The sequence below is a fragment of the Mustela lutreola genome, chromosome 1, assembly GCF_030435805.1.
Source record: "Mustela lutreola isolate mMusLut2 chromosome 1, mMusLut2.pri, whole genome shotgun sequence".
In the NCBI taxonomy this organism is placed as follows: Eukaryota; Metazoa; Chordata; class Mammalia; order Carnivora; family Mustelidae; genus Mustela; species Mustela lutreola.
The window spans coordinates 249,138,882-249,152,381 of NC_081290.1; the positions used below are offsets into that span (position 1 = coordinate 249,138,882).

At 46.0% G+C, this 13,500-nt stretch overlaps 1 protein-coding gene across 8 annotated transcripts in view; it reads left to right on the forward strand.

Annotated features, from left to right (window-relative positions):
• The window catches only part of NAV2 (neuron navigator 2), a 395,626-nt gene that overhangs the window by 213,774 nt on the left and 168,352 nt on the right, over positions 1-13,500 (forward strand). For all 8 annotated transcript variants that reach the window (XM_059138147.1, XM_059138166.1, XM_059138198.1 and 5 more), the window contains one exon: positions 11,700-12,801. In XM_059138147.1, the coding sequence (XP_058994130.1) occupies positions 11,700-12,801 (1,102 nt within the window). The remainder of the gene's footprint in view (positions 1-11,699; positions 12,802-13,500) is intronic.

Genomic DNA, 13,500 nt, shown 5'->3' on the forward strand with positions numbered 1-13,500 from the left:
ATTACCTGCACAGAGGTCCGTTCCCTTTCTGGGAAATGATGTAGTGGATCTCTTCCCAGGTCCAAAATTCTGAAGATTTCACCCTTCTTGCTCTGGTCTGAGCTGGGCGCCACAGGGCAAGATCCTTACTTCCCTTGTTCTGAATGTCATTCTTGTATTAATACAGGCCAAGATCACAGCCATTTTCACGGCTGCCATGTCCCGGGACTGTGTCACGGTGAGCCTAATTGTTGATAGAAATCTTTTTAGGCACGTCGCTGTGCAACCATTATTCCTGCTTCCTGCTGGCGCGTGGTCTTTTCAGCTACAGTGCAGAGCTTTAGACTAATCTTACTGAAATAAAAGGGAGAAGACACATGTGAAGGATACTTAATGCTCAGAATGTATATCATGAAAGCATTCTGCAGACTACTAGATTATGACTTCACAGGGGGGAAAAAGGGGGTACATCTTCTTCCTTCTCCCTTGTGTACTTTTTCTGGTTAGTGACTGTTGCCTGTTGGACAGCTGTCTTACCTGATTTAAGTTAGGTGCCCATTTTCTGCCCCCCTGCATTAAGACAGTGTTTACCAAAATGCACACCTTTAGAAGCCATTACCTTAAACTATCCCCGAAAATCAGTTTATGGCAAAAATACATTTAGGAATCATACTCTTCCCTTAGCATTTTGGATATTCCCAGTGCAAACGTGCCTAGTAAAAGCTCCCAGAATTCCTGCAAGGCAAAGAAACAGCCCACTATTTAGCCTTCTGTTTTCCAAATTTACCTGACCTTGGAACCCCTTCTATTAACGCCTCTTTGCATGGGTCATTGGAAAGCATTTTGGTTTAATACTGGTGTTGAGGTTTGTATTATAGAGTATCCATCTTTGGCCCCAAGAGAAAGCAGGAAGATTTGGTTGGTATCTTAGAGGAGAAGGCCTGCAGAATTCCTTGACTAGCTGTATCCTAAAGGAATATATTTATAAAAGCCCACAACCGTTATGCTCTGCCAAAGAGCTGTTGGCTGTGGACAGTGACCTCTTGCAAGAATAAGATTGGCCCCTTGTAAACTATTTATACTCTCTCTGTGAAATTTCCTACACTCGTGAAACAAGGGAGAAAGTGTTCTACGTCCAGTTTTGTGCTTTCTTATGGCCATATATGGTACAAGATAGAGAAATGGCTTGACCAGTTAAAACAAAAGCTTTCCCCTGAAACCAATTGCTTGGGATTTCGAACGAATAGTTCAAGAGAGAGGAAGGGGCTGCTGTGAGGGTGATGTGCTTTCCAGAAATGAAAGATGAAGAAAAGGAACAGTCTTTATTTTTAAAGGCATCTTCCTGCAAATGTCAGCAAATGATTTGTCTCCTTATCCAGCAGAGCTGGGAGGATTTTTAAAAATATGTGTAGGACACCTTTTGATGTATCAAGTGTACGGGGGAGGGAGAGAGAGATTTTAAGAGCTCTCTTAATAAGACATTACTACAAGGTTGGATGTAAGCACAACTGTATACTAATATTTCCAGTAAGTTAACCTTTGTGTAGTTTACCAGCTCTTGATGGCATTAAGCTGATAGAAAACCTTATAAAGCTGGAGAAGATATAGGGAACACTGTGCAGGAAAATGGTACTTCATTATCTTCATCCAGGACCAGGAGAGAAACAAATGATCTCATTACCCATGCTGCCACTCCATTTTATCCAAAATAAACCAACGGAAGGAAAAGAATTGCCTTGTTATATATTAAAAAGCATGTATTTAGTGGCGCCCACTTTAACCCACTGAGCCACAGCCTCTGCCTTCAGCTCAGTTCATGATCTGAGGGTCCTGGGATCAAGCCCCGTGTCAGCCTCTCTGCTCAGTAGGAAGTCGGCTTCCCTTCCTCTCTCTCTGCCTCCCTCTCTGCCTACCTGTGATCTCTGTCAAACGAATAAATAAAATCTTTAAAAAAAAAAAAAAAAAGCACATATTTAAAAACAACAGTAATTGCTCCCACTGTGGAGGGCCCCTTCTCTCCCTTCCTTTGGGGCAAAAAAAGTCACCGAGGAAGACCAGGGACCCCGTGGCTCCCTAGGAAAAGAGTAGGCTGCCATCTAGCAGGAAGATGTCTTTCCGCATTCTGCACATCCCTTCCTGTCCACACCCTTACAGGACACTGGAGTATGCGGATATAACCTTTTCAGGGACCCGTTACAGCAAAATTTCCACCACACATAGAAGAAGAAACACTAAAAGCATCACCGAAGTTTCTAGTCTTTCCGGTTCACTTCGCTTTAGTATATGCGCTGCCAAAGCAAGCACGCTTCCCTTAGCTTTAAAGGTAACAAGTGGCATAATTAACCTAGGCCCCAAAGCCAAGCACACCAGATACACACCAATACGAGCCCTGTGGCGGGATCGCGCTTGGGTAATAGTTTTTGTTTGTTAGTTTTCCCACCAACTATTTCTGGGCACCCACTGAGGCTTCAGCCATTCTTGTGAGTAAGCTCAGGGCGGCTAGCTGCTCACCACCGGGCAGACCAGCGAGGGCCAGGGACCCCAGAGAAGCCTCAACCAAGTCTTAAGTTTCTTCAGATTAAAAAGGGATGGCTTCTGGTTTGCGGATTCTGGAGGTTTCCTGGAATGGAAAGTATGGAAGGTAAACTGAGGGCTAAGGTTGGCTGTGGTGGTGGGAGAGGGAGGAAGGTAAGGCATGCCAGTCAGAGCAAACAGCTTCCCCAGAGAGTTGGTGAAGCCGGTGTAGGAGAAGGAATTCAAGTGGTGGAATGTGCTTGCCAACTAGAGTCTGTTAAAAAAAAAGATCGCCATTCCTTTGAAGCAGAAATGGTTTTTTCCAGCTAAAATAGTACTAATAAAGGAATATCCTAAACGATAAAATCTCATGTGATTTGTTAGCCATCAAACTACAGAGACACTTTTTCTTTAATATAGCAAACATTTCTTGAACCTTCTGTGGGTCCCCGTGTTAAGAACTGGGAATGAGGTTTAGGCCACAATGGTCAGAATTCTGTGTCACCTGCAGCCAAATACAATCTGATTTTTTTTCATTGTGGTATGATATTTGCCATTTTGACCATTTTGAAAATGCACCGTTCCATGACATTGGGTACACTCACACCGTCGTACAGTCATCACCACCATCTCCAGAATTTGCATCTTCCCCATCGGAAACTGTGGATTCATTATTCCCTCTTCCCTTCAGCTCCTGGCAACCATCCTTCTACGGCCTGTCTCTACTATCCATTGTTTATCCACTGACGGACACTTGGATGGTTTCTACCTTTTGCGTATTGTGAACAATGCCGCCGTGAACATAGGTGTACCGGTATCTGCTCAAGTCCCTGCTTTCGCTTCTTTTGGTTATATGCTTTGAAGTGGAATTCCCAGGTCATATTTTATGTTTGATTTTCTTAAGGAGCTGCCATTTTGTTTTCCACAATGGCTGTACCTTCTTATATCCCCACAGTAGTGCACGAGGGTTCTAATTTCTCCATGCCTTCTACAAAGCGTGGTTTTCTGGTTTTTTGTGGTTGTTTTTAGTAATAGCCATCCTAATGGGTATGTAGTTATTGTATATATATACTTATTGTAGTTCTGATGTACATTCCCTAATGATTAGTGATACTGAGCGTCTTTCCATGTGCATATCGGCCATTTGTATGTCTTCTTTGGAGAAGTGTCCATGTGCCCGTTTTTCCATCAGATTGTTGTGGTGCTGTTTTCAAGTTATAGGAGTGCTTGATATATTCTGGCTATCAATTCCTTATCAGATAGATGGTGTCCAAGTATTTTCTCCCCTTCTGTAGATTTTCTTTTCCTGTTAATAGTGTCCTTTTTTAACGATTTTTTTTTTGTTTGTTTATTTTAGAAAGAAAGAGTGTGAGTGTGGGGGCAAGGGGAGAGGGAGAAGGAAAAAATCTCAAGCAAACTCCATGCTGAGTGCCAGGCCTGACATGGGGCTCAATCCCATGACCCTGAGATCACGACCTGAACTGAAACCCAGAGTCGGACGCTTAACTGACTGTGCCACCCAGGTGCCCCAATAATTAGTCTTGTTTTGTTTTAAGTAGGCTCCATGCTCAACATGAACCCCAGGATGGGGCTTGAATTCAAGACTCTGAGATCAAGACCTGAGCTGAGATCAAGAGTCAAACATTTAACTGACTGAGCCACCCAGACACCCAAACCATGTCCTTTGATGCACTCAATTTTTTCATTTTGATTTTGTATGAATCATAGAAAATTTTGTATGAATGATTTTGTATGTATACATACATACAAATTGTATGACTTCTTTTCCTGCCTTTTTTTTTAACTTCTTTTTTTTTTTTTTTGATGTCACATCCAAGAGATCATTGCCAAATCCAGTGTCATGAAGACTTTGCACCAAGTTTTCTTCTAAGAGTTTTATAATTTTAGCTCTTACATTTAAGTCTTTGATCCATTTTGAGTTAATTTTTTATATGGTGTAAGGTAAGAATCCAACTTTTTTTTGCATGTGGATATTGTTTTCCCAGTATCATTTGTTGAAAAGGCTGTCCTGACTTAATTGAATAATAGTGAAAATCATCTGACCATATATACACAGGTTTATTTCTGGGTTCTCCAGTCGAATCCATTGGTCTGTATGTCTGTCCTTATGCCAGCACCACACTGTTTTGATTACTGTAGCTTTATGATTACATTTTGAAATCAGGAAGTATAAAACCTCCTTGTTCTTTTGTTAAGATTGTTTTGGCTATTCAGAGTCCTTTAAGACTATATATGAATTTTTGGATGTTCTATTTCTGCAAAAATCATCATTGGGCTTTTGATAGGGATTGCGTTAACAGAGCGACATTCTAAAAATACTTGTTTATGTAGATTATCAACCCTATTCTAACTTGGATGTTCTCAGAGCCTATGGAATTGTAGACACAAGAAGGTTCTTAGAGAGAGTAGGGGTCCCAGCACCAGCTTCCTCTTACTCTATGCCCTGGCCTTTTCCTGCCCACTTTCCTTGGTGGTTCTCATTCCCCCCCTTTCTCTCTCTGTACCTACAGTGATCCTCTGAAAGAAGGATTGAACAGGAAACTATATTGAAGCCCATGCCCTTAATATTAGACCTTGATCACAGCAGTCCTGAGAATGCTCCCTGGCCAGGCCCAAGAAATCCTTCAGAACCAGTTTCTGGATTGAGTGAGGTTCCTGTTCTCCTCTCTGGTCTGGTGACTGACTACCCAAGCTGTAGAGAAATTGACCTGAGCAACTCTGAAAACCATCTCTAGCCTGTGTGGCTAGAGTCCATGCACTTTCCAAAAAAAAAAAAAAAAAAAAAAAAAAAGAAAGAAAGAAAGAAAAAGAAACTGGTTTCATTTAGTCTAACAAATCTGAATCTGAATGCTCAAGATTGACACCTTGACAAATTATAGGAAATTGCAAACATTTTCCCAGACCCAATTATCAGGTCTTTTCCTGAAGAGTACTGAGAGGATTTAAGCAGGGAAACATCCCCAGGGCAAGTTAAAATCACAGTGGGGGTGACAGGAGCTGGGATCAGCCAGCCTAGAACACTTTCCCTGTGCTCCTGCTGGCTTCAGGACCAGACCACCAACGTCTCCCTAACTGGGAGGCTGGGGACAGAAGGGACTGGGGGACCAGTGTTGGCCCTCTCAGAGGGAGAGAGGAAGAAATGCTTATTTATCTGCCTTAGACAGTATTTTCATTTAGAAAGTATTTTGGTTCCTGTCAGGGAAGGTTAAGGCTGGTTGCCAGAAAAACCAAACGTCCCCCTCCCCACAGGAGGATTAATGTTCTCCCTAAACCTTTTTTTTTTTTTTTTTTTTAAAAAAAAAGCCTTCTCTCTTCTTCAAAGACATCCTGTCTGCAGTGTTTCAAATGAGACTTTTCCTTCTTGTGGTGGTTTGTCAGTTGGTGGTGGGTGAACCTTGGAAGCTGGCCTTTTAGAACTGAGTCATTCAGGCTACAGGGCGCAGTCCCCTGTAGGGTATAAAATCTGTTCAGAGACTTTGCGATAGGCATTAAAAAATGAATTAGGGTACAATATATTAGAGCTTATTGCTTATAATAAGATTATGCCTTGATAGTTTTCAGTTTTGCGGGTGGATGTTTGGATGTTTGTAACATGTCCTTCTTACTATTGAGTCGTCAAAACTTGTTAAAGCCATTATTTTATTTTTTTTAAGTTATTAATTTATTTGAGAGAATGAGAGAGAGAGAGAGAGCATGAGAGGGGAGAGGGTCAGAGGGAGAAGCAGACTCCCCATGGAGCTGGGAGCCCAATGCGGAACTCGATAGTGGGACTCTAGGATCATGACCTGAGCTGAAGGCAGTTGCTTAACCAACTGAGCCACCCAGGCACCCAAAGCCATTATTTTAAAAATTATCTTTGGCTCAACAAGGCCTGGTCATGTTGCCAGTGCTAACCATTCTCAGCAAGATGCCGTGCTAAGCAAATCCACGCAATAAATACAACTCCAAAAGGGACCCATTTCAGATTTGCTTTGAACCTAGTCCTTATCTGGGCCTTCTGGTTTGATTTCTATTTCATTGGTTACATTCTCCAAAAAAATAGATTTAATATAAGTAGGTATTTATAAAATATTTATTATACATTTTATGTGAAAAGTAAGTATTTCTTGATTTAATGGAAAAGTGTCTCCCCAACTTCAGTCTTTCACAAACTTGCATGAGTTTTGCCAAATCGGTGAACTTCTTTGGTTTTATGTTTTTGTTTAATCGACTCAAATTTTAAATCTCTATCAAATATCCATGAAACAGTTAACTTATATATGTGCTAGTTATCTTTTCTAATATTGCAATAAAATAAATATATGACTTTCAAAATATAAAAATAATCATCCACCTCTGAAACTAATAACCCAGTATATGTTAATTAAATTGCATTTAAATAAAATTTTTTTTAAAAATATTCACCCATGTGCCGTTGAAAAGAGTCTCACCCACTTCTGTGGCCCACACACCATTGATGGAGAAATACTGATGTTCAGAACATTCTTTGATGTTTTTCTCTTTTCTCCTTCTTAGATTCCTTAGCTCTAACAAAGGTTTGTATACATGAGAACAGAAACTAGAGCTGTTCCTTATTAGGGAGAGAAGTGCTCTTAATTTTAAAGGACTCTCCCCACTTTCCCTCCCCCAGGCTCATTTTCATAGAATACGGGCATTTCTGAATTCACAAGCTCCTCATTCAAGGCTAATTCTTTCTTCACCCAGACAGTTTTCTCTGACATTTGCTAATAACCATCTTAAGAGAACCATGGAGGCGGAATGCTTGGAGGTAAAAGAACACCTGTATGTCACAGCCCAGAGTAAATGACAGGACTGCGTTTTCTGGCTCCAACCTCACTGGGCCTCTTGGAGAGTCACTGAGTTTTGAATGGAAGTGGAGCTGAAAAGACACTAGAGAAATAGCTCATCCTTTCTTACAATTGGGTAACTGAGGCCCAGAGGGGCAAAATGGCACATCTAGGGTCACGCAGTTGGCTGGTGACAAAGCTTAAATCTTGGCTTACCTACCCAAAGCAAGGTGAGGACAGTCTCATGCTGGGAATCACAAAATCCCGGCATTAGAAATGGCTGCTTTCCAAAGGAAGAGTAACAGGCCCCCAACAGCCACCTAAGCTAAGGTCACTAGTGTGATACCTTCAGAATGATGGGAACATATCAAACCACTCATGACCTTGAGCCCCCTTCATATTAACTATTAAGGGGATTTCTAGCCATGACGTAAATGCAAAATATAGATGGTCTGATCCTCCTCCGGTGCCCTGTTGCTGTACTCAGGAAACTCCTGTTCTGAAAACCAAATGCAGATCCTCTCTACCTTGTACAGCTGTGACAAATAACCTTGAAATGTCCCTATGATTCCACAACCAGGGGACCCCAGGCTCCATGCCAAGTAGAAATTCTAAAGCTTTGAGTTTGTTTTTGTTTTTTGTTTTTTGTTTTTGCCGGAGTTCAGGCTAGAAAGTTTTAATAAAACTCTAATGACTAATCAGAAGTCTGTGTCTCTCTTGCCTTATATGCAAATTGTAAAAGCCCAGACTACCAAACTACAATCTCAAAGCCATGAGTGTTTCCTACACTCTGGAAAGCTATAGGACACAAAGATAAGTCAGGGAGGAGGGACCAGTGGATAGCCCCCCCAACCTATAGCAGAAACATGGCATGACAGTTCAAAGCTCATTGGTTCTGTGAGGCTTTCCCAAATGGGAGAATTAATGGATCCCAACCATTAGGCCTCATGGCCCTTGCTACAGCCCACCACAGTCCCTTACACTGTTCTTTGCTCTCTTGGAGGCCTGTTGCATCTTTGGGCAATGAGTTCCTAGAGGGCAGGAGCTCTATTTTATTTTCCTGGTACCTAGGGGAAGGAGTTGGCCCTCTGAAATCTGTTTTGGGGGAGATGTGGAGAATATTCTAGGGAAGCACAGAGTAGGGGAAAATGCCATGTGACGTAAACCGAGTGATTCATTCAGTTTTATGGTCTCACTGTGACAGAGAAGACATCTGAGCAGGGGTTTAAAAGATAAGTAGGGGGCGCCTGGGTGGCTCAGTGGGTTAAGCCTCTGCCTTCAGCTCGGGTCATGATCCCAGGGTCCTGGGATCAAGCCCTGCATAGGCTCCCTGCTCAGCAGGGGGCCTGCTTTCCTCTCTCTCTCTCTCTCTCTCTCTCTGCCTGCCTCTCTGCCTACTTGTGGTCTCTTTCCCTCTGTCAAATAAATAAAATCTTTAAAAAATAAATAAATAAAATAAATAAAAGACAAGTAGGAATTTCTGGGAGCCATTTTGGCCCAGCCTGAGAAGCGACAGTGTGAGTATACGTCATGCCTATATCATGACAGCCCTTCCCCCCCGACCCGGCACACAGCCGAAGGAGGCACACAGCCTCGTCTTGGTCTGTACATTTCACGTATCCAAGCCAGGTGTCTGTGTAACTCTGGATCAGTGGTGAATTCGTCAGTCATTGGCTAATTTCTAGCTGGACACGTTAGGGTTAAAAATACACGGACGTGCGAGGTAGAGGCATTTGTCAAAACCATTTCAGGAGGCTTTATGGAAGTCCCAAGGAATGTGTGGGAGCAGAGAAGTCACCCTGACCCACGTACTTAGGCTCGGTGGAATGTGCCCAAGACTTCTTTGGGAAACTGGGACGCACCTCTGAATGTGATGTAGTTCTTGTAACGGTGTCCATGGTTACAACCTGCCCACAAAGACCCCCTTTTCTTTAGCACTTACTGTTTTTTCACATTTTTAAAAAATTTAAATTCAATTCACATATACTGTATTACTTGTTTCAGAGGAAGAGGTCAGTGATTCATCCGTCTTCTGTAATGCCCAGGGCTCACTACATCATGGGGTGCTTACTTTCTAACAAATGATAACACTGATTAACTATGTTAATTCCAGTTGTTCCTCTCTGCTAGAATGTAAACTCCATGATGACAGGGCCTTGTTGTATTGCATTGATGTATCCCAAGTACCGGGAACCATATCTGACACACACATTGAGTGAATATTGACATGAGGAAAGATATTTGAATGAACAAATGAGAGAACACTTCTGCCCCAGATCTGAGCTCAAGTAACGGGAAAGACAGTTGTCCTGGGAGAAGTGGAACTTGGGAACGGAGGCCACAAGGATTTCCTCCAGAGACCCAGCCTCTGTCCAGAAGCTGCCTCCTTCCCAGTGGCTGGGCTGGCTTGTGCCCCACCAAGGATGTCGTGAACACACCTAAGCAACAGAAAAGTTGATGCCTCAAAAGCTCTCTCGAGTGGTTCTTGTTTAAATATATCCCTCATCCAAGGAGGGAGCTGTGGTAATTCAGACCTGGAGCACTGTGTCAGGAGCCCTGGGTTCAAGTCCCAGCTATGTCCACGTCTAGCTATGTGATTTCAGGTCAGTCGTTAGCCCTCCCTTGAGCTTCTGTTTCTCGACTCATAAAATGGGGGCAGTGAACTCGTCTTCACGGCGTGCCTAGCGCTACACCTCCTGATACCAGGTGGCCCTCCATGAGCAGCGTCAGGCCCATGGAGACCCTCTGAAAGCCCGGCCATGTGGGTGGGTTCGAGAGCCTGTTTCCAAGCCAGTCTGCAGCTCTCCCCAGGAAAAGATCCAGCAACGCCCCATGAGTTTTGTTAGGGAGGTTTGGGCAGCACCCCCCGCTCCAAACCGAAATCCCCAGTAAGTCAGGAAGATGTATGTGTTTTAAAACATTGGGAGGTCTGCTTTGGATCACCCTGGAGCTGCAGCTTCCTGGAGCAGCTGGGAGTGAGTGGAGGGAAGCGGTTCCTTTGCTGGGAGTTCTCCGGGCTCAGTGCTCAGGTCCCACACGGGGGCTGCCTGCATTCGGCTTTGGCGGCCGTTGACTTTTAAATCATAAAAAGCCGCTCTATACACAGTTTACTCTGTTGCTAGAAGGCAGCGGAACATAGGTATTTTTAAAAAAAAAAAAAAAAAAAAAAAAAGGCAGAAGAAGCAGCCGTTAATCCCGCCAGGCTTCTGGGCACTGGAGCGGTTGCGGATGACAAAAGTTAATTAGAAACATGAGCAGTTTAACTGGAAACACTTGTGACAATTGGAAGGGCAGCCTCTCCCGTTGGAGAATTTTTCCTGGGGAACCGTTGCGGGAGGAAGTTACTGCTCCTAGGTAAGTCGTGTCACGGTGACTTTACAGACACGGACGGGGGCTGCCATGCCGCATCCTGTCTGTCCCGTGGGGTGGGTGGGCATGGGCTGTTGGTGGCGCGACTCCAGGCTCAGCGGGGACTTGCCTTCTGGGCCCCTTTCTGTCTGACAGCTGCCCTAATGCCTGCGACAGAGCGGTGCGGTTCTGAGCGCTCCCAGAGGACATCACAGCCCTTGTTCCTGGAATATGGGCCCCTCGCTGGGCAGGAGAACTCGGGTGTGGAAACTGCCCTTCTCAGAATCATTCGGATTCTCAGTTTGGAAGTATCCTGAGGCTTTTCTGAGCAGAGAGTCTGGCTGGGGAAACACTCCCCGAGCGCCAAAGGGGAAGCCTTGACTTTCCGATAACCTGTGTGTTTTCATGCCTCCGGTAAAGCGTGTGCAGTGGATACTCTGAAGCTAAAAGGTCTTTTTTAAGTCTTGCCTGAATCATGTTTGTACCTCCTTCTGAGTGTCAGCATAGGAAAAACGTGTCTGCTTTGATAAGAGCTAGCAACTTCCTCAGGTAATTATTCTGTAAAGATTATGCTTGGTTTCTCTTTCTTTTTTTTTTTTTACCCCCTGTTTTAATGTCTCTCCTATATTTCTTAAAGTTGGCTAATTCCCAGTTATTTCGCGTAACTGAGAACTCAGGTTGTGGGTTGAATAATTCATAACAGTAGGCATTTCCTACGTCTTTCCGACATACCATAGCGGCGATAGAGTTTTTGGCTAGTTTGTGTTTCTGTAAATGTATGCTTAATTGTGCTTTGCACATGTTGGTGCTAAGATCCGCGCACATTTGCATGACAGATACCAGAATGTGCCGGTAACGTGAACAGGGTATGACGGAGAGCAGCGGGCAGGTAGGATTTGAACCTACAGGTAAATGCACCAGGCGGGGGATGGTGTCCTCGGGCATTTGGGTAGAGAGCGATGGGCCCTGGAACCATGGCCCTCCCTCTTGCACCCACAGCGCAGGTTCGTGGGCATAATTTGGGTTTCCTTCTTTTCCCCGTCTCTGCAGAGCCATTGGCGAGCCCCGCCTCCACCCACCCCGGAATGAGCGAAAATGCACCTGCTTCTCTGGAGAGCGGCAGCAGTCCCAGCCCTGCTAACAGCAGCGCATCCTCGGCCATCCCACAGCCCGGTGCCGCCTCCAAGCCCTGGCGCAGTAAGTCGGTCAGCGTGAAGCACAGCGTCACGGCGTCCGTGCTCTCGGTCAAACAGCCCGTGCCCGAGACCCCCAGGCCCGCCCCCGAAGCCATGAAGCCGGCCCCCAATAATCAGAAGTCCATGCTGGAAAAACTCAAGCTTTTCAACAGCAAAGGGGCTTCCAAAGCAGGCGAGGGCCCTGGGTCGCGGGACACAAGCTGCGAGCGGCTGGAGATTCTGCCCAGCTTTGAGGAGAGCGAAGAGACGGAGGTCACCGCACGCTCGCTGTCCACGGTGGGTCCCGCTTCCAACAGCCCCAAGATTGCGCTCAAGGGCATCGCCCAGAGGACTTTCAGCCGGGCGCTGACCAACAAGAAGAGCTCCCCGAAAGGCAACGAGAAAGAGAAGGAGAAACAGCAGCGGGAGAAGGAGAAGGAGAAAAGCAAGGACCTCGCCAAGAGAGCCTCTATGACAGAAAGGCCGGACCTCAAAGAGGGGCCGAAAGAAGACCCCAGTGGGCCGGTGGTGACTGAGATGCCAAAAAAGTCCTCCAAGATTGCCAGCTTCATCCCCAAAGGGGGAAAGCTCAACAGTGCCAAGAAGGAGGCTCCGGCCCCTTCCCACAGTGGAATACCAAAACCAGGGATGAAGAGCATGCCCGGGAAATCCCCAAGTGCCCCTGCCCCTTCCAAGGAGGTGGAGCGGAGCCGGGGTGGGAAGCCGAGCTCAGGGCTCCCCCAGCAGAAGCCCCAGCTAGACGGCAGACACTCCAGTTCCTCCTCCAGCCTGGCGTCCTCAGAAGGCAAAGGCCCTGGAGGGACCACCCTGAACCACAGCATCAGCAGCCAGACTGTCAGCGGGTCCATCGGGACCACCCAGACCACGGGAAGCAATACCGTCAGTGTCCAGCTACCTCAGCCCCAGCAGCAATACAGCCACCCCAATACCGCCACCGTTGCGCCTTTCCTGTACAGGTAGGTGTCTGCCCGCCCTCCTGGGCCGTGGGCCAGGGAGCCTCTCTGGTGGGGTCTAATTCTTGGAGGGCGGGACTCCGGCCTGCCTTCCAGGAACAGGCGAGCTAGCAACTGAGGTGCCCCTTCCTTGATCAGCTCCTCGTAGGGCTGTTCACCTGTGCTTGAGGGAGCAGTCAGCGCAGCATGGCTTTGTGGGTCAGCGGGAGGGAAAGCTAAGGAGCTGCCCCAGATGAGAAGGAGTTTGCTGGGCATGTGGGGACCCAGAGCCATTTACAGAAGTAGCCTCAGCACGGGCAGACACGGCGGGTGGTTTGGTATCGCCCGACGTGACCAGCCCCAGCATCGGCCCTAACGGATCCTGAACAGGCTCCCCAAAATGGGCAACACGGAAGTCCCCTTGCTGGATACCTGGGGCTTCTTCTCACAGAGGCGTTGGTTTTGAACTTCTACACACTCATGGTTTCTTGCTGCATCACACGTAGTAGGCATTTTTTCAGTCCTTGCTGTGAACTAGGCTCTTTGGAGAGGCAAGCGGGGACGGGAGGAAGGGACTGGTTCTAGAAGAACAAAAGAACCAGATTATACTGAGACAGGCCTGGACGTTTGCTTGTTTGACTCCGTGTAGTCCTGTCCCTGTCTGTCTCTAACGGCCCATCCTCAGGACCACGGGCAAGCACGGGGAGCCAAGTGCTGCTTGCT